The 27,459-nt window shown below is 44.8% G+C and overlaps 1 protein-coding gene across 6 annotated transcripts in view; it reads left to right on the top strand.

The window, feature by feature from the left end:
- The window catches only part of vps13b (vacuolar protein sorting 13 homolog B), an 806,769-nt gene that overhangs the window by 652,745 nt on the left and 126,565 nt on the right, over positions 1 to 27,459 (top strand). For all 6 annotated transcript variants that reach the window (XM_033019455.1, XM_033019454.1, XM_033019453.1 and 3 more), the window contains exons 34-35: positions 11,781 to 12,486; positions 18,790 to 18,927. In XM_033019455.1, the coding sequence (XP_032875346.1) occupies positions 11,781 to 12,486; positions 18,790 to 18,927 (844 nt within the window). The remainder of the gene's footprint in view (positions 1 to 11,780; positions 12,487 to 18,789; positions 18,928 to 27,459) is intronic.

The following is a 27,459-nucleotide window of genomic DNA, read 5'->3' as shown; positions in this document are numbered from 1 at the left end:
CAGGACTACAAGTAAGACTGAAACACAGGGGACTTCGGCCCCCTCTCCCTACCATCCTACTGGCCAACGTACAGTCATTAGAAAACAAAGTGGAGGACTTAAAGTCAAGGCTGCTTTGCCAAATGGAGCTGAGGGAATGCCCTGTGTTCTGTTTCACAGAGACATGGCTCACCCCCAGCTCCCCAGACTCAGCGGTCCAGCCTGAAGGGTTCTCCATCCACCGTATAGACCGTGCACAGGTATCTGGGAAAGGGAGAGGAGGGGGCGTTTGCCTCATGATCAACTCTGCGTGGTGCTCAGACGTGGCAGTCATATCCAACTCCAGGCCTCCCCCTTACCTAACCTAACCCCATTGAGATAATAATCTTCCCCCTTGTTTTTGTCACCAAAGTGGATAACCTCACATTTACCTATAATATACTGCATCTGCCACGCATCTGCCCACTCACTCAACCTGTCCAGGTCACCCTGCAACCTCCTAACATCCTCTTCACAGATCACACTGCCACCCAGCTTTGTGTCAACTGCAAACTTGCTAGTGTTGCCCCTAATTCCCTCTTCCAAATCATTAATATATACGGTAAACAGTTGCGGCCCCAACACCGAGCCTTGCGGCACTCCACTCGCCACTGCCTGCCATTCTGAAAAGGACCCGTTCACTCCTACTCTTTGCTTCCTGTCTGCCAACCAATTTTTTATCCACGTCAACACCCTACCCCCAATACCATGTGCTCTAATTTTAGTCACCAGTCTCCCGTGCGGGACCTTATCAAAGGCTTTCTGAAAATCTAGATACACTACATACACTGGCTCCCCTTCATCCATTTTACTTGTCACATCCTCAAAAAATTCCAGAAGATTAGTCAAACATGATTTTCCTTTCATAAATCCATGCTGACTTGGACTAATCCTTTTACTGCTATCCAAATGCCCCATTATTACCTCTTTAATAATTGACTCCAGCATCTTTCCCACCATCGAACTCAGGCTAACTGGTCTGTAATTCCCCGTTTTCTCTCGCTCCTTTCTTGAAAAGTGGGATAACATTAGCTATCCTCCAATCCACTGGAACTGATCCTGAATCTATTGAACATTGGAATAATCACCAATGTGTCCACTATTTCTAGAGCCACCTCCCTGAGGAACCTGGTATGCAGACCATCAGGCCCAGGGGATTTATCATCCTTCAGTCCCATTAGCCTACACAATACTATTTCTCGCCTAATGAAAATTTCTTTCAGTTCCTCGACCCCCTTAGATCCTCTGTCCTCCAGTACATCTGGGAGATTGTTTGTGTCTTCCGAAGTACCTGTTCAACTCTTCTGCCATTTCCTTGTTCCCCATAATAATTTCACCCGTGTCTGCCTTCAAGGGACCCACATTTGACTTTGTTACTCTTTTTCCCTTAACATATCTAAATACACTTTTACTGTCCTTCTTTATATTCCTGGCCAGCTTCCCTTCGTACTTCATCTTTTCAGCCCATATTGCCCGTTTTGTTTCCTTCTGTTGTCCTATGAATGTTTCCCAATCCTCTGGCTTCCGGCTACTCTTTGCTGTGTTATACATCTTTTCCTTTAGTTTTATTCTATCCCTAACTTCTCTTGTCAGCCACGGTTGCCTCCTACTCCCCTTAGAATCTTTCTTCCTTTTTGGAATGAAATGATCCTGCGTCTTCCGGATTACGCCCAGAAATTCCTGCCATTGCTGTTCCACCGTCATTCCTGCTAGTATCCCTTTCCAGTCTACCTTGGTCAGCTCCTCTCTCATGCCTTCATAATCCCATTTGTTCAGTGCCATCACTGCCACTTCCGATTTAACCTTCTCCTTCTCAAATTGCAGATTAAAACTAATCATATTATGATCACTACCTCTAAGCGGTTCCTTTACCTCAAATTCTCTTATCAAATTTGGTTCATTGGACAACATCTAAATCCAGAATTGCCTTTTCTCTGGTCGGCTCCATTACAAGCTGCTCTAAGAATCCATCTCGGAGGCACTCTAAAGGGTGCAGAGAAGATTTACAAGAATGTTGCCAGGACTCAAGTGTCTGAGCTATAGGAAGTGGCTGAGCAGGCTAGGACTCTATTCCTTTGAGCCGAGGAGGATGAGGACTGATGTTATAAAAGTATCCAAAATCGTGAGAGGAATAGATTGGTTAAACGCTTTGAGTTTTTTGCCCAGAGTAGGGGGATCGAGAACCGAAGTACATAGGTTTAAGGTGAAGGGAGAAAAATTTGATAGGAATCTGAGGGGGTAACGTTTTTTACACAAATGCTGGTGGGTGTATGGGAAGAGCTGCAGAGGAGGTAGTTGAGGCATAGTTGTTGCAGCGCTTAAGGAACAATTAGACAGTTACATAGATAAAACAAGTTTGGAGGGATATGGACCAAATGCAGGGTTTGCGATAATATGGAACAGTGTAGTAGGCGGAGCTTCTAATAATAAAGAACTCCATTGGTTAGTAAGTGAAGTAACCAACCTACAGGTGGGACTAGTGTAGAAGGGCCATGTTAGTCGGTGTGGACAGGTTGGGCTGATGAGCCTGTTTCTACGTTGTATGTCTGTTTGACTCTAGGTCCATTAGTGCTGTTTCTCTCCTACCCTAATCATTCCCAGCAAGATCTACTGTACACAGTGTGGAGCACATCTGATGCATGTGGCTTAACCTACCAACTGTTGGTGCACTAAATGTTTTTTTAAAGATTGCCAGGTGTTTTTTTTTCCCCCTCTCATAACGGATAGTTTCTGCTGGTAAGTTAATGAAAAACTAGAGTGATGATTAATGATTGCCTTGGGAGGAGCAGGAAATACAGAAGGTTATTAAAGAAACAGCTAACACAGAAGTTTATTAAAGTACTAGCTCTTGAGACAGAGGCAGTAATCACATTTAAAATGAAATTGAATAGAAATTGGGGACAAAGTAGTTAAATGGTTTTGAATTACAGGCTTTGTGGGGTGAATGAGACTGAAGGGATTTCGCTATTAGAAGCTGGCATGATCTCGATGAGCTAAATGGCCTCCTCCTGTTCTATAATACTATGATGTCGATCAGCTATGATCTAATGGAATAGTGCAACATGAATGAGAAGCTAAACAATCTACTGTTGATCCTTTGAAATGTTAGGAATTTTTAAAGAATAGATTGCACAGATATAATGTTTTAGTATTTATGCAGAACTTAAGGTGTACCTTCTAAATAGTCTTGAGCATTTTGTAATGTTGTGAGGTAATGTAAGGATATGGTGATAATTCACTTGACTAGTTCTTATCCTGCTATGGCAGTTCTGAAATTTAAAGTCATATTTGGATTCAGATTAGTAAATTAGTTTTTAATTTAGTTAAATTTAGAGATACAGCACAAAACCAGGCCCTTCGGCCCACCGAGACCAGGCCGGCCAGCGATTACCCCGTACACTAGCACTATCCTACACCATTAGGGACAATTTACAATTGTCACCATGGCAATTAACCTACAACCCTGTCTGTCTTTGGAGTGTGGGAGGAATCGGAGAAAACAGGGAGAATGTCCAAACTCCATACAGACGTGATGCTGTAAGGCAGCAACAACTCAACTGCTGCACCAACAAGCAGCATCTGCAATAGAAGAGAAATAAAACTCACCAATGATATGCACAGAGAGACGCAGCTGGTAGAGCCATTGCCTTGTGGTGTGAGAGACCCGGGTTCGATCCTGACCTCGGGTTCTGTCCATGAGGAGTGCGGGTTTGTTGGTGAACAACCTCTGTAAAATTGCCCCTAGCATGTAGAGAATGTGTAGAACTAGTGTGTGAATGGGTGAGCGATGGGCAGCATGGACTCGGTGGGCCGAAGGGCCTTTTTCTTTACTGTATCTATAAACTAAACTAATCTAAATCATGATAGAAGATAGGTACAAAGTGCTGGAGTAACTCAGCGGGTCAGGCAGCATCTCTGGAGAAAAAGGATGGGTGATGTTAGGGTTGGAACCCTTCTTCAGACTCCTTGCTTACAGCATAATACATTGGCTGTGTATTAAACGGAACATGAAATTGAGAATTTGAAAACTTGCTTTCCTCCACACTGGGACTGTTCATGTCCCGTTATTTATGATAGAGCTGCAGTGTTTAGACACATTACAAATATTATTCATATTTTACCTAATTACCTGCCTGTAAGGATGATGTATGAGCCAAAATAACAATGCCATCTGGCAAGGACATCGAGTACTCCATCCCCTCAGTAGCATAAGTCTGTGCACTGTGCAGCTTTTCAAAAACTTCAGTAAAGTTATATCAGCTTCTCCATTACCTACCTTCCCCTTCAGTATGGTTGTAGGAGTTTACAGCTGCTGCTCATTTCTATTTGTGATCAGCTCACAGGAGATTTGCTTCACTGGAGCAGAATGGGGACCTGTCAGGTACACTCCCCTCTCACTTTCAAAGGAAATGTTTTTGCAGGGGGAAGGTTACTCTATTTGTTGAGGGAGACGGATACACCAGCAGAACTGGGCGACCCAACGATAGTTGAGCTTATCAGACTCAAGGCAAACCTGAGAATGAAGATGAATTATGAAACCCACATCTTCAAAAGGTTTTCAAGGGTTGGGGTGGCACGGTGGCACAGCGGTAGAGTTGCTGCCTTACAGCGCCAGAGACCTGGTTCAATTTTGACTATGGGTGCTGTCTCTACAGAGTTCCATGCAGAAAAACAACACTCCACTGACACCAAAGAGGGACACAACATGCTGGAGTAAAGGGCCTGTCCCACTTAGGCGATTTTTCAGGGGGAAGAAGGAGTGGAGACACTTTTAAGAAGCCAGACAACTTTTAATAAGCCAGAGATACACAGCTATGAAGTTTGGCGGGCATTTATCATTACTGGTTAGTTTTCCTTGGTTTTGAAAACTCATGGCGACCCCACTACCACTACACCTATGACTACAAAAGTATCGATTTTCTCCATGGTGACCAATTTTTGGTCGCAGAAAATTATTCAACATGTTGAAAAATTTGCTGCAACCATACTGAGGCCGCGACTAGTTCCCAGAATGCGAGAACTTCTCGCGACCATGAAGGAGACTCACCAGAGACCACCAGCGAACATGTGGCGATCATGAGGCGAGCGCAGTCTCCTGCACTCGCCTAAAAAGTTGCCTAAGTGGGACGTGCCCTTAACTCAGCTGATCAGGCAGATTCTCTGGAGCAGCAGCCTCTGCAGTCCGTCTGTCTTTTTTTATTTTTTTCTCGTTTGAATGTAGTTTTTATTTTTATTTTTTAACTGGGTATGTATGTGGGGGGCGGGGGGTGGGGAAACTTTTAAAATATTTTCCCTGTAAGGAGAACCCGACCATTTCTCTGTCGGGTCTCCGTTGTCGTTGGTGCCTAGCACCGTGGAGCGGCCTCCAACCGGAACGACCTGGGGCTCCAGTCGCGGAGCCTGCGGACCTACTTACCATCGCGGAGCTGGCCGAGTTCGGCGTGGGAGGAGCTGTGGTGGCGCGCAGCTGCGACCCGACCCCGGAGATTCGGAGGCTCCAGCCGCAGGTCTGGTGGACGGTGACACCGGGAGCCCGGGTGGGAGACCGCTTTTCAGGGCTTCCGCAACGGCGACTTCTCCCGCCCGAGTTGCGGGGTTGAAAATCACCTGGAGCGGGGCCTTACATCATCGCCCTGCGCGGCTTTATTCGCCGCGGGACTTATTTACCATCGCCCGCCGGGGGCTTTGACTCTGACATCGGGAGGAGAATGAGGAGTGCAGGGGAGAGATAAGACTTTGCCTTCCATCACAGCGAGGAGGAGATGCGCTGTGATGGATGTTTGTGTAAATTGTGTTGTGTCTTGGTTCTTTTTCTTGTGTGTATGACTGCAGAAACCAAATTTCGTTTGAACCTCAATGAGGTTCAAATGACAACAAATAAATTGTATTGTATTGTATTGTAATGGCTGCAGGGCTGCAGGGGTGAAGGATCTCCTGAACCGCTCCGTCCTACAGCGCAGGGAGAGGAGCCGGTTGTTGTTCCGAGTGCTCTTTTGACTATCCAGAATTACATGGAAGGGATGCCCGGGGTTTTCCAGGATGACCGACACCTTGCGCCTCATAGGCCTCTCAAGCACATCTATCCCAGAGTCCACTCTCCCCTCCAGCACTGAGCTAGTCCGTTTTACCAGTTTGTCCAGCTTCTTGTTGTTTTTCGCACTGATGCTGTTGCCCCAGCAGACAACAGCGTAAAAAATGACACTTGCAACCACAGTATTGTAAAACATGTACAGCATATCATTACGCACATTGAAGGATTTGAGCCTTCTAAGGAAAAAGAGTCTGCTCTGGCCTTTTTGTAGAGGGCGTCAGAGTTGACAGACCAGTCCAGTTTGTTATCGAGGTGCACTCCAAGGTATTTATATGTCTGCACCACCTCAATGTCAGCCCCTGCAGCGTTGACCGGCTGAAGGGGGAGCTTGGACCTGCCAAAGTTAACCACCATCTCTTTACTCTTGGTTGTATTCAGGATGAGACAGTTCTCTTTACTCCAGGCACAGAAGGCACTGGTCAAGTCCCTGTATTCCTCCTCATGCCCGTTCCTTACACATGCCACAATCGCTGTGTCATCTGAATATTTCTGTACGTGGCATGTGTCAGACTTATGATTGAAGTCTGCAGTATACAGGGTGAAGAGGAACGGGGCCAGAACCGTTCCATGTGGGGCTCCAACATTGCACACCACTGTCCCGGAAACGCAGTCCCCCAGCTTAACAAACTGTGGTCGACCCGTCCAATAGTTGTATATCCAGGAGATAAAGGTGGAGTCCACCCCCATCTTTTTAAGCTTGTCTTTCAGAATCAGGGGTTGGATGGTGTTGAACGCGCTTGAAAAGTCAAGAACATAATCCTCACTAAGCCACCTGGTTCGTCCAAAAAGGAGTAGATCCGGTGCAGCATGTAGAGGACTGCGTCATCCACCCCAATGTTCTCCTGGTACGCAAACTGTAGTGGGTCGAGTGTGTGCTGGACTTGTGGTCTCAGGAGTCGAATGAGTAGCCGCTCCATCGTCTTCATGATATGAGATGTAGTCGTTGATCTCGGTCGGCTGCCCTGCTTTGGGAACCGGCACGAGACATGATGTTTTCCACAGACCTGGTACCCTCCCTGAATGGAGGCTCATGTTGAAAATGGTCTGGAGTGGGTCCGCCAGCTGAGCCACACAGTCTTTCAGTAGCCTGGGACATACACCATCAGGGCCAGCTGCTTTACCTGAGCACAGCCTCCTCAGCTCAGCTCTCACCTCGTCCGCCGTGAAGAAGAGTTGAGGAGATGCCGGCATAGGAGGTGCTGTAGCTGTGGTGTTAGGGGGGCTGCCTCATGGAGGTGATGGTGGGATAGAGGCGGCACCTGTGGAGGTGGGAGGGGATACCAGATCAAACCTGTTATAGAACAGGTTAAACTCATTGGCCTTATCCACGTTTCCTGACGGCTGGCTTCTCTTATCCTTGAAACCAGTGATAGAAACATAGAAATTAGGTGCAGGAGTAGGCCATTCGGCCCTTCGAGCCTGCACCGCCATTCAATATGATCATGGCTGATCATCCAACTCAGTATCCCGTACCTGCCTTCTCTCCATACCCTCTGATCCCCTTAGCCACAAGGGCCACATCTAACTCCCTCTTAAATATAGCCAATGAACTGGCCTCGACTACCCTCTGTGGCAGAGAGTTCCAGAGATTCACCACTCTCTGTGTGAAAAAAGTTCTTCTCTTCTCGGTTTTAAAGGATTTCCCCCTTATCCTTAAGCTGTGACCCCTTGTACTGGACTTCCCCAACATCGGGAGCAATCTTCCTGGTCTTCCTGGTGATGGTCTTCATTCCTCTCCACACCTCTTTGATGTTGTTGTGCTGCAGTTTCCTCTCCAGCCTCCTTTTATAGTCCCCTTTTGCCTGCTTCATGCTCCTTTTCATGTCATGCTGTACCCTCTTGATCTTTTCCCAGTCACCAACCTTGAAAGCCTCCTTTTTCTCGTTTAGGAGGCTCTTGATGTTGCTTGTAATCCAAGGTTTGTTGTTGGGAAAGCAACAAACAGTTCTTACTGGCACAACAACATCCCTGCAGAAGTTCATGTAGTCCATTATGCATTCAGCCATCCTGTCGATGTCCTCCATCCATACTGAATTCCTGTGGCTCCATCAATACGTCCCAGTCTGTGCATTGAAAGCAGGCCCTCAGTGATTCACTGGCCTCTGTTGTCCACTTTCTAAAAGACCGGGTGGTTGTAGGTTGTCTCAGTACACAGGGTTTGTAAGAAGGCCTTAGGTAAACCAGGTTGTGATCTGATTTGTCAAGCGGTGGAAAGGCTAAGACACTATAGGCCTCCTTGACATTGACATAGCACAAGTCCAGTGTCTTATTGTGCCTTGTGGGACAGTCAACATACTGAGAGAAGCCCGACAAGTGGGGGCTGATGTTCACATGATTGAAGGCAATAAGTACATCCGGGTGTCGGGTCTGTAATCTCGTGACAGTCTAGAGGACTTCCCTTGGTTTCGTTGTTGTAATTTACAATTGGAAAAATAATCGAGCAAATGCAATTTGCCACTCAGTGCAATAATGAATGTGCAGACGTTCTTATTTGTGAGTGTAAGATTGTGTTTAGGCCATAATTATTTGTATATATGTGCATATATGGTATTGTTCATAAGTGATAGGAGCAGAATTAGGCCATTCGGCCCATCAAGTCTACTCCATTCAATCATGGGTGATCTCCCTATCTTTCCCTCTCAACCCCTTTCTCCTGCCTTCTCCCCATGATGTTATTAGCCATCCTTTCTGGAAATGAACTAGTAATTAATACTTAACAAACTTACTCTCCGAGTGAGCTGATTAATTTTAAATAAATGAGTTGAGAAAGGACTTCGAACCTTCATATTCTGATAAAAATGACGCAATAAATTAAATGCAACGGCGACTATTTCTATTTTATTTTTGTCCCCCAACCATTAAGAATAAAGCAACATCAACGTCTTTTGGCGTAAACTTGATAGAGTGATCATTAATATCAATGAAACAAATGGGTAACAAATTGTCTTAAGTTATCATTCTAAATAAGTTTATAATTGGTATGAGGGAAAGTTACACAATAACTTTAAGTTAACTTTCTCTCTCTTGTGTTTCTTCAGCTGTGCCAGAATCCAAATCTGCTGATTTTGGTTACTTGGTCTCAGTTGGATAAAGTGGGGGGATTTTTATCTTTAGCTCTGTTTCATATGAAGTATTGTTGAACATTATCATGCTATAGATCTCTGGAATCATACCGACACAATTTGATGAAATATAATCCATATGGAACATATATTTATGCCTCCTAATGTGGCTATTTGGAAAAAAAATCTGAGATTCATATAAAAAGTACACATCCTTTACTCATTAGTTGGAAGAAACAGGATTTTTGGCATAAGATTCTTGTGGAAACACTATTGCTTTTTATATGGATTGGTCTAGTTTTTGATGACACTGTTTAGAATAGGAAGTATCTAATAAGCAAAGCATTTTCTTTAATGTGCTGCCAACTTATTTAATGTATGCCTGGAGGTCTGAAATTTTATATTCAATGTTGCAATAATATGTATTTAATTCTCTGAAGTGTTCACAGCAGAAGCTTCATACTTTAAGGGTAGTAGAAATAGTTTTTAACATATAATAATTTGAAACATCTGCGGTGATTAAAAAGCATAAAATATGCAGCAGTCTATTATAGCTCAATCAGATGCATGTTAACCCATACTGGGAGACAATTACTCTTTCTCATTTGCTTCAGATTAACTTTAGATTTTTCTCCTTTCAGTCAATTTACGTGCAGTTTGAATACACGATCAATGGAAGTTTGCAGTATTTGGAATGATTGCAACAATTCCAGTGCTATTCAGAGCAGGGAACTTGTTTAGGAGGATATATTAGAACCTTCAAAAGCTATCAATAACATAATCAGGTTCATAGAGTCATACAGTGTGGAAACGGACCCTTCGGCCCAACGTGCCCACACTGACCAACATGCCTCATCTACACTAGTCCCACCTGCTTGTGTCTGACCCATATCCCTCTAAACCTGTCCTGACAATGTACCTGTCTAATTGTTTCTTAAACGTTGTGATAGACCCTGCCTTAACTAACTACCTCCTCTGGCAGCTGGTTCCATACACCCATCACCCTTTGTGTGAAAAAGTTACCCATCAGATTCCCATTCAATCTTTTCTCCCTCACCTTAAATCTATGTCGTCTGGTTCTCGATTCCCTTACTCTGGGCAAGAGTGTGCGTCTACCCTATCTATTCCCCTCATGATTTCATACACCTCCTTAAGATCACCCCTCATCCTTGTGCGCTACAAAGATGAGAGTCCCAGTCTGCTCAACCTCTCCTTATAGCTCAGACCCTCGAGTCCTGGCAACATCCCTGTAAATCGCCACTGTACCTGTTACAACTTGACAACATCTTTCCTGCAACATGTTTCCCGAATTTGAACACCATACTCCATATGCGGCTTCACCAACATCTCATATAACTGTAACATGGCCTCCCAACTTCTATACTCAATACTCTGACGGATGAAGGCCAATGTTCACTTTTACACCTCTGGCTCTTCTGTGTGTGTGGCACACTGGCGCAACCGGTAGAGCTGCTGCCTCACAACATCACAGACACGTGTTTGAATCTAACCGCGGGGTCCTATCGGTGCAGAGTTTGCACATTCTCCCTGTGATCGCATGGGTTTTCTCTGGGTGCTCCGGTTTCCTCCCTCATTCCAAAGACATACAGGTTTGTAGGTTAATTGTCTTCACTAAAATTGTAAATTGTCTCTAGTATGTAGGATAATGCTAGTGGACAGTGTGATCACTGGTCGGCACAGACTTGATGAGCCGAAGGGCCTGTTTCCACGCTGTATCTCTAAAGTCTAAAATCTAAATAATTGTAAAGTTGCGCATGGACTAAATCAAGAAATGTATAAACCTGCGTACTGCTGACATAATGGTGCAAATGTACTTTAGACTTTAGAGACACAGAGCGGAAACAGGCCCTTTGGCCCAATGGATCCACGCCGACCAGCAATCGCCATGTACACTGGCTGTGTCCTACACACTAGGGACAATTTTACACATTTTACTGAAGCCAATTATTTTACAAATCTGTACCTTTGGAGTGCGGGAGGAAACCAGAACAGCCAGAGAAAACCCACGCAATCACAGGGAGAACGTACACATTCCGTACAGACAACACCCTTGGTTTGAAGAAGGGTCTCGACCTGAAATGTCACCCATTCCTTCTCCCCAGAGATGGTGCCTGACCCGCTGAGTTATTCCAGCATTTTGTTCCTACCTTCGATTGAAACCAGCATCTGCAGTTCTTTCCTACACCCTTAGTCAGGATCGAACCCGGGTCTTTGGCGCTATAAGGCAGCAACTTTGCCGCTGCGCTACTGTGCCACCCTTGAAATCAATGAAAGTGAAAGCAAAAAAAAAGTAAGAACAGGAGTATAATTTACAGCTGTCCGGAACAGCTATCTACCTCAATGGAGACCCTTGGTCTATCTTTGATTGGACTTTACTTGCTTTATCTTGCACTCAATGGTATTCACGTTATTCCCTTTATCATGTATGTACATTGTGGATGGCTTGATTGTAATCATGTATTATCTTTCCGCTGACTGGTTAGGGTGCAAGAAAAGCTTTTCACTGTACCTCGGTACACGTGACAATAAACCAAACTCAAACTTAGTACGCTGATAATAAATGTCATTTTCACATCTTACTATTGCAGTTCCAGCAACAAGATCAGAATAAGGTCACCTCTTCAGAAGGAGTTCCTATGGACGGTTCATCACGGCACAGTGGTGCCCGGGACAGTGGTATCGGGAGCGACAGTGCACGAATCCGGATTGTTCAAATTGAACAGCGGAGTGGAACCAGCCACCATCTTGCCAGGCCTTCCCGTCAGTCCTCCATCGTGAAGAACTTAAATTTTATCCCCTTCGACATATTTATTACAGCTGGTCGTGTCTCACTCATGACTTATTCCTTCACAATGAATCCCAAAGCAAAGCTCCAACAAGAAAGTCAACAAATGAAAGAGAGTGACAAATTTAGCAAGAGCACGTTAAACCTGCTGAGCGTTGAGACCGAAGAGGCACCAGAGAACAAAGCGGGCCAGGTGGGGATTGCAGTCATGACAGCTGACAACCTCCTGAATAGTAACGTGCCGTTATCCACAGGGAAGGTCACCGGTCACTTGTCTTTGGAGAGTCTCCACACACCTAGCAGGTCTTCAGCTCGACAAGCTCTTGGAATCACCATAGTCCGACAACCAGGTCGCAGAGGAACGAATGATCTTCAACTGGAGCCCTTCTTATACTTGGTGATAGCCCAGCCTTCATTATTATTGAGTTGCCATCACCGGAAGCAGAAGGCCGAGCTATCGTTTTTTGATGCCACATTGAAAGCCGTGCCATCAGACTACAAATGTATGGGTAAGAACAAGATTATTTATCTCTTCTCATTAACCTTTCAACTCCCCCTACCACCATAAATGATCATAGGATTCTGGAATAAATGGTAGACAATGCAGTTTTGGATGGTTTGAAGTTTATAGAGGAATGTCATAGAGTCTGAAGAGGGGCCCCGACCAGAAACGTCACCTCCATGTTCTCCAGAGGTGCTGTCTGGCGCCCTAAGGTACTCCAGCATTTTGTGTCTTTTTTTTTGTAACCTAACATGTGCAGTTCCTTGTGTCTACATTAACTTCTACAAATTAACTAACTCCAAATGGGGGAAGGGCTTACTGACTGGGAAAATTTACCAACAGGGAAATGTGGAAGGGGAGGTTTCAGAGCATAGAACATACCGCACAGGAACATGCCCTTCGGCCCACAATGCCCATGCCAAACATGAACCTAGTTAAAGTAATCTCCTCTGCCTGCATGTGATTCATGTTTCCTCCATTCCTTGCATATCCGTGTTTCTCTAAAAACCTCAAATACCTGAAGTGCATCTGCCTCCATCACCACCCTTGGCAGCACATTTCAGGCATCCACCACCCTCACAAAGCTATGTCCTCCCATCTTTGGCATTTCCACCCTGGGGAGAAAAGGTTTCAATTATCTTCCCATCTATACCTCTTCTAATTATATCTCCTTCCATCAAGTCTCCCCTCAACCTTTGAGGTTCCACAGAAAATAATCAAAGTTTGCTTAACTTCGCCGTATACTTTCATGCTGACTCGGTTAAATTTAACAGAACTTTCTTTTTATCGCAATTTTATAATTTCCTTCCTGTTTGAAAGATTTTTGCATCGTGGATCTGCCAAGGAACTGCTCTTCGGGAAGGATCAGCCGTCAGTTAGTGATTTATGATTGGGTCATTTGGGCTTTAGGTAGGATATATTAATGGGAGTTCAGAGTTTGGGACAGAGGATTGGAGTTTAGACTTTAGACATACAGCATGGAAACAGGCCCTTTGACCCACCGAGTCCGCACTGACCAGCGATCACCCCATACACTAGCACTATCCTGCACTGGGGACAATTTACAATTTTTACCAAAGCCAATTATTCTACAAATCTGTCTGGCTTTGGGATGTGGGAGGAAACCAGAGCACCCGGAGAAAACCCACGCAGGTCACAGGGAAACGTACTAGCTCCATACAGACAGCTCCTGTCGTCAGGGATCAATCCCAGGTCTCTGACACTGTAAGGCAGCAACTCTACTGCTGCACCACTGTGCCGCCGACTTTTGACAAGACAATTGAGGAAGGAAGAGGCATCAGATGGGTTTCTGGTTACTGCAAAACATTGTGGCGTTTAGCAGTGCCGCATACCAGCAATCTGGTCTCGGGAAGTCATAGGTTGAGAGGGGAATGGGTGTGTGGACTTCAGGTGATTGGAGTGCTCTATTTCTGGAGTGTTTTCCATGTAAGTAAGGGAGCTGGTGGGAAGCATTCCTGCTATTCTGTCCCCAAATGTTGTTGAAAAACAAGGGAGAGAGTTCTGTGACGGCGCCCTCTCCCTTGGAGGTCACTCTGATCTCTTTTAGTGGCTGACTTAAAGAGGCCAATTCCCAGTATTATTGCTAATGCTTGGCCACTTGTTCCTTGTCAGTCTGTTCTCTATAAAACCCAGCCCTTCAAGCCAGAGAGGAAGACTGAGAAAAGGGAGACTAGAAGAGAAGAAAAGAAATGGGAACTTGGAAGAAAGAGAAAGAAGAGGGAAGAAGGAAGAGAGCCAGGAATGGAGATTGATTGATTGATTACTTTATTAATCCCCTTATTCAGGGGAAATTCTGATGTCCTTGCAGCACACTAATAAAAATACAACACAGTATTCATAAAGAAATTCAACACCAAAACATCCCCCCACAGTGATTCCCACTGTGGGGGAAGGCACAAAGTCCAGTCCCCATCCTCTTGTCCACCCATAGTCGGGCCTATTGAGGCCTCCACAGTCGCCGCCACGGCGCCCGATGTTCTCGCCAGGTGATGGTACTCCGGCGTCGGGAGAACCCCCAGCGGCTTGGGGTGCCAGGAACGGCCGCCTTCCCACCGGAGCCTGCGGCTTCCAAGCCAACAGACCACGCCAGACGGAGCTCCGCACACTGGTGATCTCGGCGAGATGTAAGTTCAACGTCGCAGTTGGCCGCTCCGCAGAACCGCGGCTCCACGATGTTTTCCTCGGCGGTACCAAGCATACTGGAGTCCCAGCGCGGCGACCCAGGAAAGGCATCGCCCGCTCCGCAATAGCGCTCCAGCGCTGCACTGCCGCCAAAGCCGATGTTCTGCGCCGCCGCCAACGCCGACGTTCTGCGCCGCCGCCAACGCCGATGTTCTGGCCAGGTCCCCTCAGGGAAACGTCGCTCCAGGACCCGCTGGTAGGCCGCGAGGACAGGTCGAAGACGCTGCTCGGAGGAAGGCAACCCCTCCGACCAGGTAGGGACTTAGAAAAGCAGTTTCCCCCTTCCCCCCCACCACCCCCCACACATAAAAGATTTAGACCCCCTGACTGTACACTTAACGAACTAAAAATAATAAAAAAGAAGGGGAAAAAACGGACAGCTGCAGGACAGGCAGCCGTTCAGGACAGCGCCTCCTCCGGATAAAGTGAGCTGCCTCCCTCCTAGTTGTGATGCAAGTACATGGAAGACCGAGCCACTGGGGCAGACCTGAGACCACCAGCGCCACCGTGTGGTTAAGACTGGACAGCTGCAAAAAGCAATCCTGGACTGACCTGAGGCTAGGACTCAGTGGCCGGGGCAAGCCTGAGATGCTAGAAGCTCTTCCTGCCCACAGACAACAAGGGATTGTGCCCTCCCCAACACACAAAGGCAAAAACTGGCCGCCTGGATACTCCAGAGACCTCTAGAGTTGTCTCTCTATCCCCGATATTGTGCTGCCAGGAATAAACCTGTACTATCAGCACTCCCTTTCGAGGCAGGGTGAATGGCATGAAGAAGCCTGACGTCACCACGCCTCTTCGGTTGAAGACCAGGACTGAGTTGTTGGGACAAGCCCGAGATCGCCAGTGTCATCGTACAGGGACTCTGACAACGAGGGACGGCGCCCCCATGTGGTCCTTGGCATTCTTACCACTGTAATTAGAATAAACCATGCAAGTGACGGTGTGGTCACTGCAGCACCTGGCGTCATTCCCCCGACACCATACTGCTTATGTGTTGGATCGTTATCTCCCTTCAGCTGTCAGATCCCTCCAGCACCAGATCACACTTTGCAGGAAAAATGTTCCCGATGTTGGGAGAGTCCAGAAACAGAGATCACAGTTTAAGACTAAGGGGTAGGCCAATTTGGTCTGAGATGAGGAAAAACTTTTTCACTCAGAGAATTGTGAATCTGTGGAATTCTCTGCCCCAGAAGGCAGTGGAGGCAAATTCACTGGATGTATTCAAGAAAAAGTTAGATATAGCTCTTAGGGCGATAGAAATCAAGGGATATGGGGAAAAAGCAAGAACGGGGTGCTGATTTTGGATGATCAGCCATGATCATATTGAATGGCGGTGCTGGTTTGAAGGGCCGAGTGGCCTACTCCTGCACCTATTTTCTATGTTTCAATGCAATTTTACCAAATTAAAGGCATTATTGTAATTGCAAATCACACATGAAAATCCTGCTTCTTCAGGTTACTAGGACATAAGATTCTCGTTGAGGGTGTTAAATATTGGCCACTGTAGGTGGCTGGACTGTGCACATATTCTCAGTGCCAAGATTTATTTGGTTATGGAAGGAATCAAACAGCAGGAATTTGCCAATACATACTGAGCAAAGCACATAAGGTAATTTAGAAATCACTGTTCTCTCGAATGTATTACATGGAAGGAGATACACTGTGCTAGTATTGGTGCTGGTCCAATCTTGTTTACTTATAATGATGCAGAACGGTGCCATTCGGCCCACCAGCTCCATGCCTGGGCTGCAATCCCATCAATCCCCATTCCTCTTCCACTTAGTCCTTCTGTTTCATTCTCTTTCACATGCCCATCAATTATCCTTTGATTCTTTAGACAGGTACAGGTTTAAAGGGATATGGGCCAAACACAGGTGGGTGGGACTAGTATTGATGGGAAATGTTGAAGTTGAGCCAAAGGGCCTTCCATGCTGTAAGACTCTATGACTCTTTGACTATGACTTATCTGCACTAAGGGAGCACTTACAAAAGTTAGAATGTAGAAACAAGGACACATAAGGGCTGGAGTAACTCAGATGGTTAGGCGTAATCTCTGGAGAACATGGATTGGTGACATTTCCAGTAAGGTCCCTTCTGCAGACTGATTGTGAGGCAGAGTGGGGGTGGGGGAGAAAGTTGGGAGGGAAGAGGGGCAGGACAATGCGAAGCAGGTAATAGGTGAGCACAGGCGAGGGGGGCTTTTGATCGGCAGATGATAGTTACCAGCATGCTTTAGGAAGGAAACCAGTGCAGCCACCGGAAACCCAGGAGGTCACGTTGAGAGCCTGCAAACTCTGCACAGATAGCATCAATGTCAAGATGGAACATGACCCCTGGAGCAGTGAGGAAATCACACTAACAGCTCTGCTGCCTTGTAGTTTTACATCTTTGTATATTTTTATCCTTTGAAAATGTTTACTGAAATAAGAGGTGTGTATTGAATAAAATAACTATGTTGTGGCACTGCTGAATATAGTTGTACGATAACTTTACACTTTGCTCTTTAGAGATACAGCTTGGAAACGGGCTCGGTGACCAACTGAGTCCCTACCGACCATAATAATTGCAATGCAAAAAATATTTTATTAAAAATAACAAATTGAGAGTCTGTCAGTGTTTATGATGGAAAATAGAAGGTGATCATTTTATTTCATGGTTGAGAAAAGATCAGTAGATGTTTACCCATTTAGGTTATGCATAGGACTGTTCATCTTACAAAAAACATGGAATAAAGAACCACTGAATTGCCTGATTTGGTTATTAGAACAGAGAACAGTGCAGCACAGAAACGAGGCCTTCAGCCCACAATGTCTGTGCCGAACATGATGCCAAGTTAAACTGATCTCTTCTGCCTGTACATGATCCATAATCCCTCTATCCCCTGCATAATCATGTGCCTAAAAGCCTCTTAAATGCCGTGATGTTTTGGATTGAGACCCTTTTTTCGACTGTACTGGGCGTAGGGCAATACAAAGTTGAAATGACTTGTTTTAATTTTATTATAGTCATTCATAGCATGTGAATATTACTGGACAAACACACTTATGGCCATTGCTCGTTATCCTTGAGATGATAGCAGTGAACTGCAACTTTAAATTACTGCAATCGGTTCAACACAGCTACTGTGACCTCCATAATGTTTGGGACAAAGACCCATCATTTATTTATTTGCCTCTGTTCTCCACAATTTGAGATTTTTAATACAAAAAATCACATGTGGTTAAAGTGCACATTGTCAGATTTTATTAAAGGCCATTTTTATACATTTTGGTTTCACCATGTAGAAATTACAGCTGTGTTTATACATAGTCCCCCCATTTTCACAAGGCTATTGAATAGCGAGCTCCTTGACATTGATCCAAAGACAAGGAAGGAACAACATCTGTTGATTGCTTTTTAAATTGGCACAAGAACTTTGCCATTCAACACAGCTTGACTAGCATTTCAGTTAAAGTTCACTATTACAAAATCTTTGGCAGAGTTATTTTGCTTACAAGATGGGAGTAGATGCCAACAAATGTCTTTGGTATTGTCCTTTTGAAGGGTCTGGCTGTGTTTTTCCTGTTTCCACTGTGTAAGCTGATGAAAGTACATTGAACTAACACAGACCCTCTTTTATCCTCAACAGACAAGGGGGAAGTCAAGATAATTTGCAGTGATTTAAAAGGTTATTTGAGATTAGTTTTATCCAAGTGAAATTTTATGTTGCATAATTCAACTGGAGAAATTTGGGGTGGCTAGGTGGCACAGCGATAGAGTTGCTGCCTTGCAGTGCCAGAGACCCGGGTTTGATCCTGACTACGGGAGCTGTCTGAACGGAGTTTGTACATTCTCCCTGTGACCGCGTGGGTTTTCTCTGTGGTTTCCACCCACGTTCCAAGGACATGTATGCTTGTAGGTTAACTGCCTTCTGAAAATTGTCATTAGTGTGAAGGATAGAACAAATTGGGCCAAAGGGCCTGTGTTAATGTTGTATAACTCTATGACTATAACCAGTATAAACTAGTGATCATTGGTCACGGCAGACCCAGTGGGCTGAAGGGACTGTTTCCACACTGTATCCCTACACTAAACTACTTGTAATTTTGTTCTGCTTCTGTTGTAGATCCAGGTAAGACCCTTCCTGAAGCTCTGGACTACAGTGTGTTTTGGTTACAGACCGCTGCGGGGGATGCTGATCTCAAAGCTGGCATTCCCCCTCCACTCCTCTCTTTGCAAATTAAAGACTTTCTCAATGGTCCAGGTAAGAGCCCAGAACCTTACATCCCCAATGTCCAATGTTTCAAATAATGAAAGGTCTGGATAGAGTGAATGTGGCAAGGATGTTTCCAGTAGTGGGAGAGTCTAGGACCAGAGGGAACAGCCTCGGAATAATAGGACTTATCTTCAAAATGGAGATGAGGAAGAATTTAACTTTCCAGTGAATGGTGAATCTGTTAAATTCATTGCCACAGGCGGCTGTGGAGGCTAAGATGTTGGGTATTTTTAAGACAGAGGTTGATAGGTTATTGAGTGGGAAGGGCGTCAAAGGTAACGGGGAGAAGGCAGGAGAATGGGGTTGAGAGGGAAAAATAGATCAGTCCTGACTGAATGGCAGAGCAGAATCGATGGCCAGAATGGCCTAAATCTGCTCCTATGTCTTGGGGTCTTAAAGTCTTTTGTTGATCGCAGCCACAGTGATTCTGGCTAAAGTGCCAAGCCTAACGTGCATCATCTGATCACATCAAAATCTTGCACATGTACATAGTTAAGATATTTCGGCTAAAGAGCTTCCTGCGGGGGGATCCTCTGCCATTTGATTTTTGTGCATTTAGTTTTACGTAGCACAAGGTGGAGGAGTTATCCTTAATGGGTTAACATTTGTTCAAGTGCACTGCATGTTGTAAACAATTTGTCAATTGGCAGGAGCAGGAGGTAAACATATGCAATTTAGCAGAAACCTAATCTTTCAATTTAAACGTGCAGGAAGCCTAGCCGTCATTCTTTATTACAAAAAGCTGACAGCAAGTAGCTCAACAGCAGAACCACCAATGAACGAGTGATGGCAGGATTATGGCACTGCACCTGATGCCAAATGAAGAGGCATTTTTTCCATACATTTGGCAAAACCTTTTGGCAACAAATTTATTTTTTCCCCTAGTACAAATATTAGTGAATGCACATTGTAGTTCATGCAGGAAGTGGTGGCTGATAAGAACGTTATGGCATGTTTTGTAAGACAAATATTTTTTTAACGAGTTTGAAGAAGGGTTCCGACCCAAAACGCCACCCATCCTTTTTCTCCAGAGATGCTGCCGGACCTGTTGAGTTACTTCAGCACTTTGTGTCTATCTTCGGTAAAAACCAGCATCTGCAGTTCCTTCCTACACAGTTTTTTCACGTATCTGTGCAGGTTATCAAGCCCATAGATCATTCCGCAGGGCTTCAAATGCCTGTAGTTTAAGATCCTCCATGGCTTACTTTAGTTTATTACTAACCGGAGAGACATAGCTTTATATGGGCCTTCAGAAAATAGCAATAAAATGTAACGTTGGCATCCTGTTCACCTAAAAAATAGTAGCATTGTGTTACCATTCTGGCAAAAAAAAAGATTATTTTCCTTGATCCAAAACATTACACATTACATAACTCAAATAGAAGTTCCACCGCTGTAGTTATAAACTTGTGTGTGATTGATCGACCTCTCCTGCCCCCTGCTCGTTCAGGATACCAAATAAGTATTTCTTCAAGAGATTCCTGAATTTAGCAAAGGATATAATTCCGTCCATTAACAAGTTCAGCGGCTTCCCGAAAAGCTGCAGAGTAACGTGACTAGTAACCCACCAAGGCAATAATTCTGGCAGGTGATAGATTAGTTGGAACAAATTGGAACCATTATGGCTTGGCATCCCTGGTTTCCATCAGTGGGTTTTTTTCTTCAGAAAAAATGTCGTCATTTTTACACAGTGGTTGGCCCGGCAGAGTGCCTATAACAGGTTAATTTGAATCATATGAAGTGTCACTGGCCTCATCTGACACGAGCTTCATTCCATGTGTGAATGTGCAATAAATCCATTCCCAACTGAGTCAATTCCCCAGTGAGTGGGAGAACTAATGCAGGTTTCATCCTGGCATGCTGGCCCTTCATAATTTGAAGCAGGGCAACGGGGGGGGGATAAAAAACCAGAGTGTAGGAGCATTAGATCAGATCCACGCTGAACCTGCGCATTTCATTCTGTGCAGATGATTTCCACAGTTATGGCATCATATAACTTCAGGAATTTGCCCAATTGATCCCAATTTTGCAGTTCCTAAGCATGGTGACGCTGTTTAAAGTAATAATCTTTGATTTAAAGAGAGCTGACATGTGAAAAATAAAGTTCGGCAGTGTTGTAATGCATTCAGGCTTCATTCAATATTTAGCTTAAGGTCATTTGTTGATGTAATGATGTGCTTTCATTAATAGTTTTTTTTTAATCATTTGTGGGGCAGTGTTTGATATTTGAGCAGCAATGAAATTCAGCACCAAAAATAATAATAAACTATACTAAAAAAAAATAATATTTGATATCACATTAACAACTTGACTTAATGTAATGCACTTAATGTCGTAAATGGATTCAATTTGTTTCAAAAGAGAGATATTAAACTACATTTAACACCAAACCACTTCATGAGATAATAGGCTGTTAGATAATAACTTTTGTTTCAAAGCTTACCTGTACAGGTGCACAACCTTTTATCCGAAAGCCTTGGGACCAGACACTTTTCGTAATTCAGAATTTGTCGGCCTTCGGAATGGAAATTTTTTAGCGTAGATTTTAATGGCTGGCTCAGTGGTAGAGTGCTCGGCTCATATCCGCAAGGTCGCGAGTTTGCGCCTTGATCCCGGCAGTTACTCGGTCGCGAGTTTGAGTCTTCAATGTAGTTTTTTCTTGCAGAATAAATGTTTGTATGAAATGCAGTGTAGGAGAGGTGTACTGACTGTGTGGGCAGAACTTTGGAAGTGATTGCCCACCAGTCTAAAAAGCCGCTGTGTCTCCCTGTCCCTGGGATAGCAGGGGGCGATCAAACAGCACAATACCCCCCTCCCCCTCCAACTCCAGAGGAATCCGCTCCCCGATGGGCCGCTACGGCGACAAGTGGCAGTTTGCCCACAGCCCGAGCTGCGCCCCCTCATCCGCCACCCCAAGAACAAGACGTACCTTGCACACCATCAGCTTCTGCCCCTATGTGTTCCTCTGGAGTTGGAGCGGGGCTGGGCTGGAGTTGCTGCTGGCTGTGGGTCTCTGGGATCTCCGTGCTTGCAGTGGGCCTGGGGGTCGGTGTCCCGTTGGTCCTGACGTCTCCGGCCACCCCCCTGGACTGGAGCTGATACTGGGAACTGTACCGCCCTTGCCCCCTCCCTCTGCAACTGCAAACAACCCCACTCTCCTGCAAGGGCGGTACAGTTCCCGGAGGATGGCAGGTGACCGGAGACGTCAGGACCAACAGGAACCCGCTCCCCGATGGGCCCCTACGACGCCCCGAGCTGCGCCCCGTCATCCGCAACCCAGGTTCCTCTGTAGTTGGAGCGGGGCTGGGCTGGGCTGCTGTTGGCTGTGGGTCTCTGGGATCTCCGTGCTTGGAGTGGGCCTGGGGGTCGGTGTCCCGATGAGGGGGCGCAGCTCGGGGAGCGGCTTCTGGTGGTCCTGACGTCTCCGGCCAGTTTGCAGTTTTCCTCTGGAGTTGGAACGGGGCAGGGCTGCTGCTGGCTGTGGGTCTCTGGGATCTCCGTGCTTGTAGTGGGCCTGGGGGTCGGTGCCCGTTGGTCCTGACGTCTCCGGTGACTGGCACTGACCTGCTGTCATCGCCGACGTGAAGACAGTGCAAAGCCCCCGCGCCGGTGCAATGAGCAGGGAGCTGGAGAGGGGAGGGAAGGGGTCACACACATGGCCGGGAAGCAGAGGGGTGTAGGTGGGGTGAAACTGAAGGGAGCGACAATCTGCTGCTGCCTGCCCGCTGAGTTAAAAAGTTCCCACGCAAGACTCACGATACACTGTGTATCGTGAGTCTACCGTGGGAACTTTTTAACTCAGCGGGCAAGCAGCAGCATATTGTCAATTATTAACCCTCCCGCGCAATATACCTTCATCTTCTCTTTTATGAATGGGGATTTAGTTCCCCTTTCTTCGAGGACCGACCGGAGGTTCCGCTGTCACCTCTGCGGGCCGCCCTCGGTGAACGTTTTCAAGGACCTTTCTTCAAGGACCGAAAAAATGTCCGCTATTCGGAGGTTTTCGTTATTTGGATCTTCGGATAAAAGGTTGTGCACCTGTATTAGAAAATCACATCACTCTACACAAGGAGGAATATTGTAAGCGAGTTCCATGATTAAGACTTGACATTGAAGGCTGTGTCACTTCAACTTAGACTCAGTTTGGAAACGTAGTCAATCACTGGATTATTGTGATATTCCCTACAAGTGGAGCTATGTTGTAAACTTTTTGTTTTACTCATACATCCTTTCTTGCATAGCACTAACAAACATAGTCGATTCTACAATTATGACACAATTCTCAACATGATTAAATATGCACGTTCATATGTTCATACGCTGTAGTAGCAGAATTACTCCATTCGGCCCATCAAGTCTACTCCGCTATTCAATCATGGCTCATCTATCTTTCCCTCTCAACCCCATTCTCCTGCCTTCTCCCCATAACCCCTGACACCTTTGCTAATCAAGGATCTGTCAATCTACACCTTAAAAATACCCAGTGACGGCCTCCACAGTCGTCTGTGGCAACAAATTCTACAGATTCACTTCCCTCTGACTAAAGCATATCAGCTATAGCAATGCCTCTTCAAACTAAATCTAGTTTATTAAACATACATTAAGCTAACTGCACAAAATGCTGTAGAAGGGTCTTGACCTGAAACGCCACCCATTTCTTCTCTTCAGAGATGCTGCCTGACCCGCTGAGTTACTCCAGCATTTTGTGTCTACCTTTTATTTAAACCAGCATCTGCAATTCTTTCCTACACATTCCTATGCTAAATTATGTATCTGAACTCTACATAGCATGTAGAACAAAGAACAGTCCAGTACAGGAATAGGGCCTTCGGCCCACAATTTCTGTTCCAAACATGATGCCCTACTCTGGCTAAAAGACTGTGCTTTTATGCTGTTTATTCTCCTCATGATGTTATACATCTCTAAATCCTTCATCCTCCTGCGCTCCAAGGAATAAAGTCCTAGGCTGCCCAACCCTGTTGCTCAGGCCATCAAGTCCTGGCAACAACCTTGTAACATCCTGTTGTTCAAACCTTTTGTTTTCATGCTTAGCTAAGTGATTTTTGATTCTGTGCCGGATGATCTTAGGTTCCAACCACACTGCAGGTATACAGTCTGTGCCAGCACTTTAGCTCAGCACTGAGGAGCTCTGCGCTGCTGGAGCTGCTGTCCTTCAGATCAATCTCATCTCCTCTCTGGTGGTTATCAAAGAACCCTTGAAAGAATAATTCGGGCAATTTTTATCTTTCAGCGCCATTAAAACTGTTGTTAATCTCATTAATATTGGTTGGACCTTGCGGTGCATAACTTGACCGCTGTGATTCCCTACCTTGCCAGAGTGAATATATTACATAATGTTGGCTGTAGAGTGAATTGAGATCTCCTGAAGGTTTAAAAGTTTCTGTCAGTTTAAGATTTGCTTTCACAAAAGCAAAATTTCTTCCTCATGTATTAGATTGAATATACTTTGTGGGTATATTTGAAATTCACTCAAACCTTTTGCCCAAGGGTGCCATGGTAGCACAGCCGTAGAGCTGCTGCCTTACAGCGCCAGGGACCAGAGTTTCATCCTGACAATGAGTACTGTCTATACGGAGTTTGTACGTTCTGTCCTTGACCTGCATTGGTTTTTCCCGGGTGCTCTGGTTTCCTCCCACACTCCAAAGATGTACAGGTTTATAGGCTTTTTGGCTTGGTAAAAATTGTAAATTGTCCCTAGTGAGTATAGGATGGTGTTAATGTGCAGGGATCGCTGGTCGGCACGGACTCAGTAGGCCAAAGGATCTGTTTCCACGCTGTATCTCTAAACTAAACTAATCAACCCTTGCACATGTGGTCATGAAACCTTTTCTGTGATTAAAAGATACAGTGTGGAAACAGGCCCTTTGGCCCATCGAGTCCACGCCGGCCAACAGTAGCAATGTTACAAAATTTTGAGATTTTAAAAATCAAGTCTGCAATTTATCCCATCAGATAAAGCACAAAAATAAGTTTAATTTGACACCTAATTCACTTTCATATCTTCAGTATTAAAACAGCTATGGCCATTTTCATACTCGGAAATTAGCATCTTGTTCCCTATTGATTTTCCATTGACTTAACACAAAAGCTGTGATCGAGGACAGTGAAATGGCCAAAACTTTCTTAAAAATTAAGAGAACTGAAAGAAATTTTCAGTTATTATAGATTGAAGCATTCTGAAACAAATATGAAACAATCTTACTTGGATGACCTGAAATTAAAGCATATAATTAGTTAGTTACCCAATTGTAGCTAATTCCAAACTTCAATTACTAGATCTAAACATCTATCCATTTCTTAAGAAAAGATTAACATTTTTAAATAGCCTAAGTGTCCAAATAACATTCACAAAGAATTCACAATAAAACATGATTTTTAAATCTCATTGACATTAATTTATAGGCCAAATGGAAGGAATTTAGTGTTCAATTGTTGTAAATTAATGGCCATTTAAATCAGCTTTCGAGTGGGATCCTGTGGAACTCTGTGGCACGCGCTGGTTTAGAACGTTCCCATTGCGGTAGATTTGTATCCCATATGCCCAGAATAATACTGCGGGATTTAATGGGGCCCTAAATTAGCTACTCGCAACATTAAACTTTGTATAAAGGGATCTTAAGAAGCCCTTTTTAATGTAAAAATAAACAACCTACCTTCCGTTGTCCGCTGTATGAGATCCGTCCCGTTGTCGGCGGTCGCGGGTTTAGAGGATAATTTTTAACTTACTATAACAACTAAATGAACCAATATAGTTTAAAAATAGCTCCAGCGAACCAACGTCCCAGCGATTTTTCGTCAGCAACTAAGTAGGCTGAACAACCTCGATTTGAATAGCCTCGGGAAAATCGCGTTTTAAACCCGCCCCCCTCTCAACGGCGCCAAAATCATGCACACGGGCTGGGACAGATCTGCAGCGACGCTGAAGGTAGGTTTTGCAACATACCTACCAACAGTCACCCGTTCACGCTAGTTCTATGATATCCTACTTTTACATCCACTCCAAACACTCTAGGGACAATGTACGGAGACCAATTAACCATTGATCACGCATTTACTGGGTTTCTATGTTATCCTACTTTCATCCTACTCGTCCATTCCCTACATACTAGACTCAATTAACCTACAAACTCTCGTGTCTTTGGGATGTAACAATCACGTAGGGAGGACAGTTACATAAGAGAAAACCAGGAGCACCTGGAGGAAACCCACGTGATGACAGGGAGAAACGTGCAAACACCACACGATCTGGGTCTCGGGTGCCGTGAGACAGCAACTCTACCAGCTGCTCCAATATGCTTCTTTTAAATAAAGATTAAAGTTTAGTTTAAAATTCAGAAACTGTGGGATGGCATTTAATTAGGAAACCTATTTTGGTGAACATTTCCTAAACATTGAAATGCTAAATATTTAAAGGGATCATTGCTCGACTCCAGAATCAGGGGCTACAGTTTAAGAATAAGGGGTAAGCCATTTAGAACAGAGATGAGGAAACGTACTCTTTCACACAGAGAGTTGTGAGTCTGTGGAATTATCTGCCGGTTCTCTGAATACTTTCAAAAGAGAGCTCTTACGGATCGCAGAGTCAGGGGATATGGGGAGAAGGCAGGAACGGGGTACTGATTGTGGATGATCTGCCATGATCATATTGAATGGCGGCGCTGGCTCGATGGGCCGAATGGCCTACTCCTGCACCTATTGTCTATTGTCTATTGTCTGTTAACATCAAATGCGATTGTAATTGGAGACGACAAAGTGCATTTTCTAAGCAGCTCCTTCGATCTAATGTGAGTTTTCATTTTCATGGTGTCCAACAATGCACTGTGCTGCAGTTTTCCACTTCTGCTTGTCTGCCTCATATACTTCACTTGCAAGAAGAGAGACCGTTTCTTTCCTTTTTAATAGAAGACAAATGTAAAGTAAAAGCTGAACCTGTCTACTACAAACGAGCATATGTTTGAAGGAAGCGATGCAGACAAGCACAGGACTGCTAATTGAATTTGAGCACTTGTAGCTCAAACTGGGCTAGCTTCACCCCAGGACTGCATACACCTCTTGTAATTCACCCCAAATGTCCACTCCTTGACGTGCCACACAGTTTAATTGTAACTTGAGATTTATTATGTGGCGTTTACTGTATTGTTTAAAAATTAGATGTTTTGTATTTCCCCCAGAGTTGGTAAGAAGCCTGTGGTTTTGACAAATTGGGCTAATACGTACAAGATGTACACTTGAATACATTTTGTTTCAAGGTTTTATTTTAAAGAACGTAAATAGATTTTGAGAGCAGCCGAATTTTGAGGAATAACGAGATTCGACCCACTTTTAACTTGCAAATTACTGCTGATTAATTGAAGATAACATGGCCTTAAAAGAAGACATCATCTTAAATCTTATTTTTAAGCCCAGATTTGTACAATGGATAAGGTGGAAGAAATTACTCCCTTACATTTAAAAAAATAGCAAGAAGCTTAGTGCTGGTATGCTGGTATTTCTGACAGT

Source organism: Amblyraja radiata, chromosome 4 (assembly GCF_010909765.2).
Source record: "Amblyraja radiata isolate CabotCenter1 chromosome 4, sAmbRad1.1.pri, whole genome shotgun sequence".
Lineage (NCBI taxonomy): Eukaryota > Metazoa > Chordata > Chondrichthyes > Rajiformes > Rajidae > Amblyraja > Amblyraja radiata.
The sequence above is the reverse complement of the archived record's forward strand: the minus strand, read 5'-3'. Positions and strand labels throughout refer to the sequence as shown.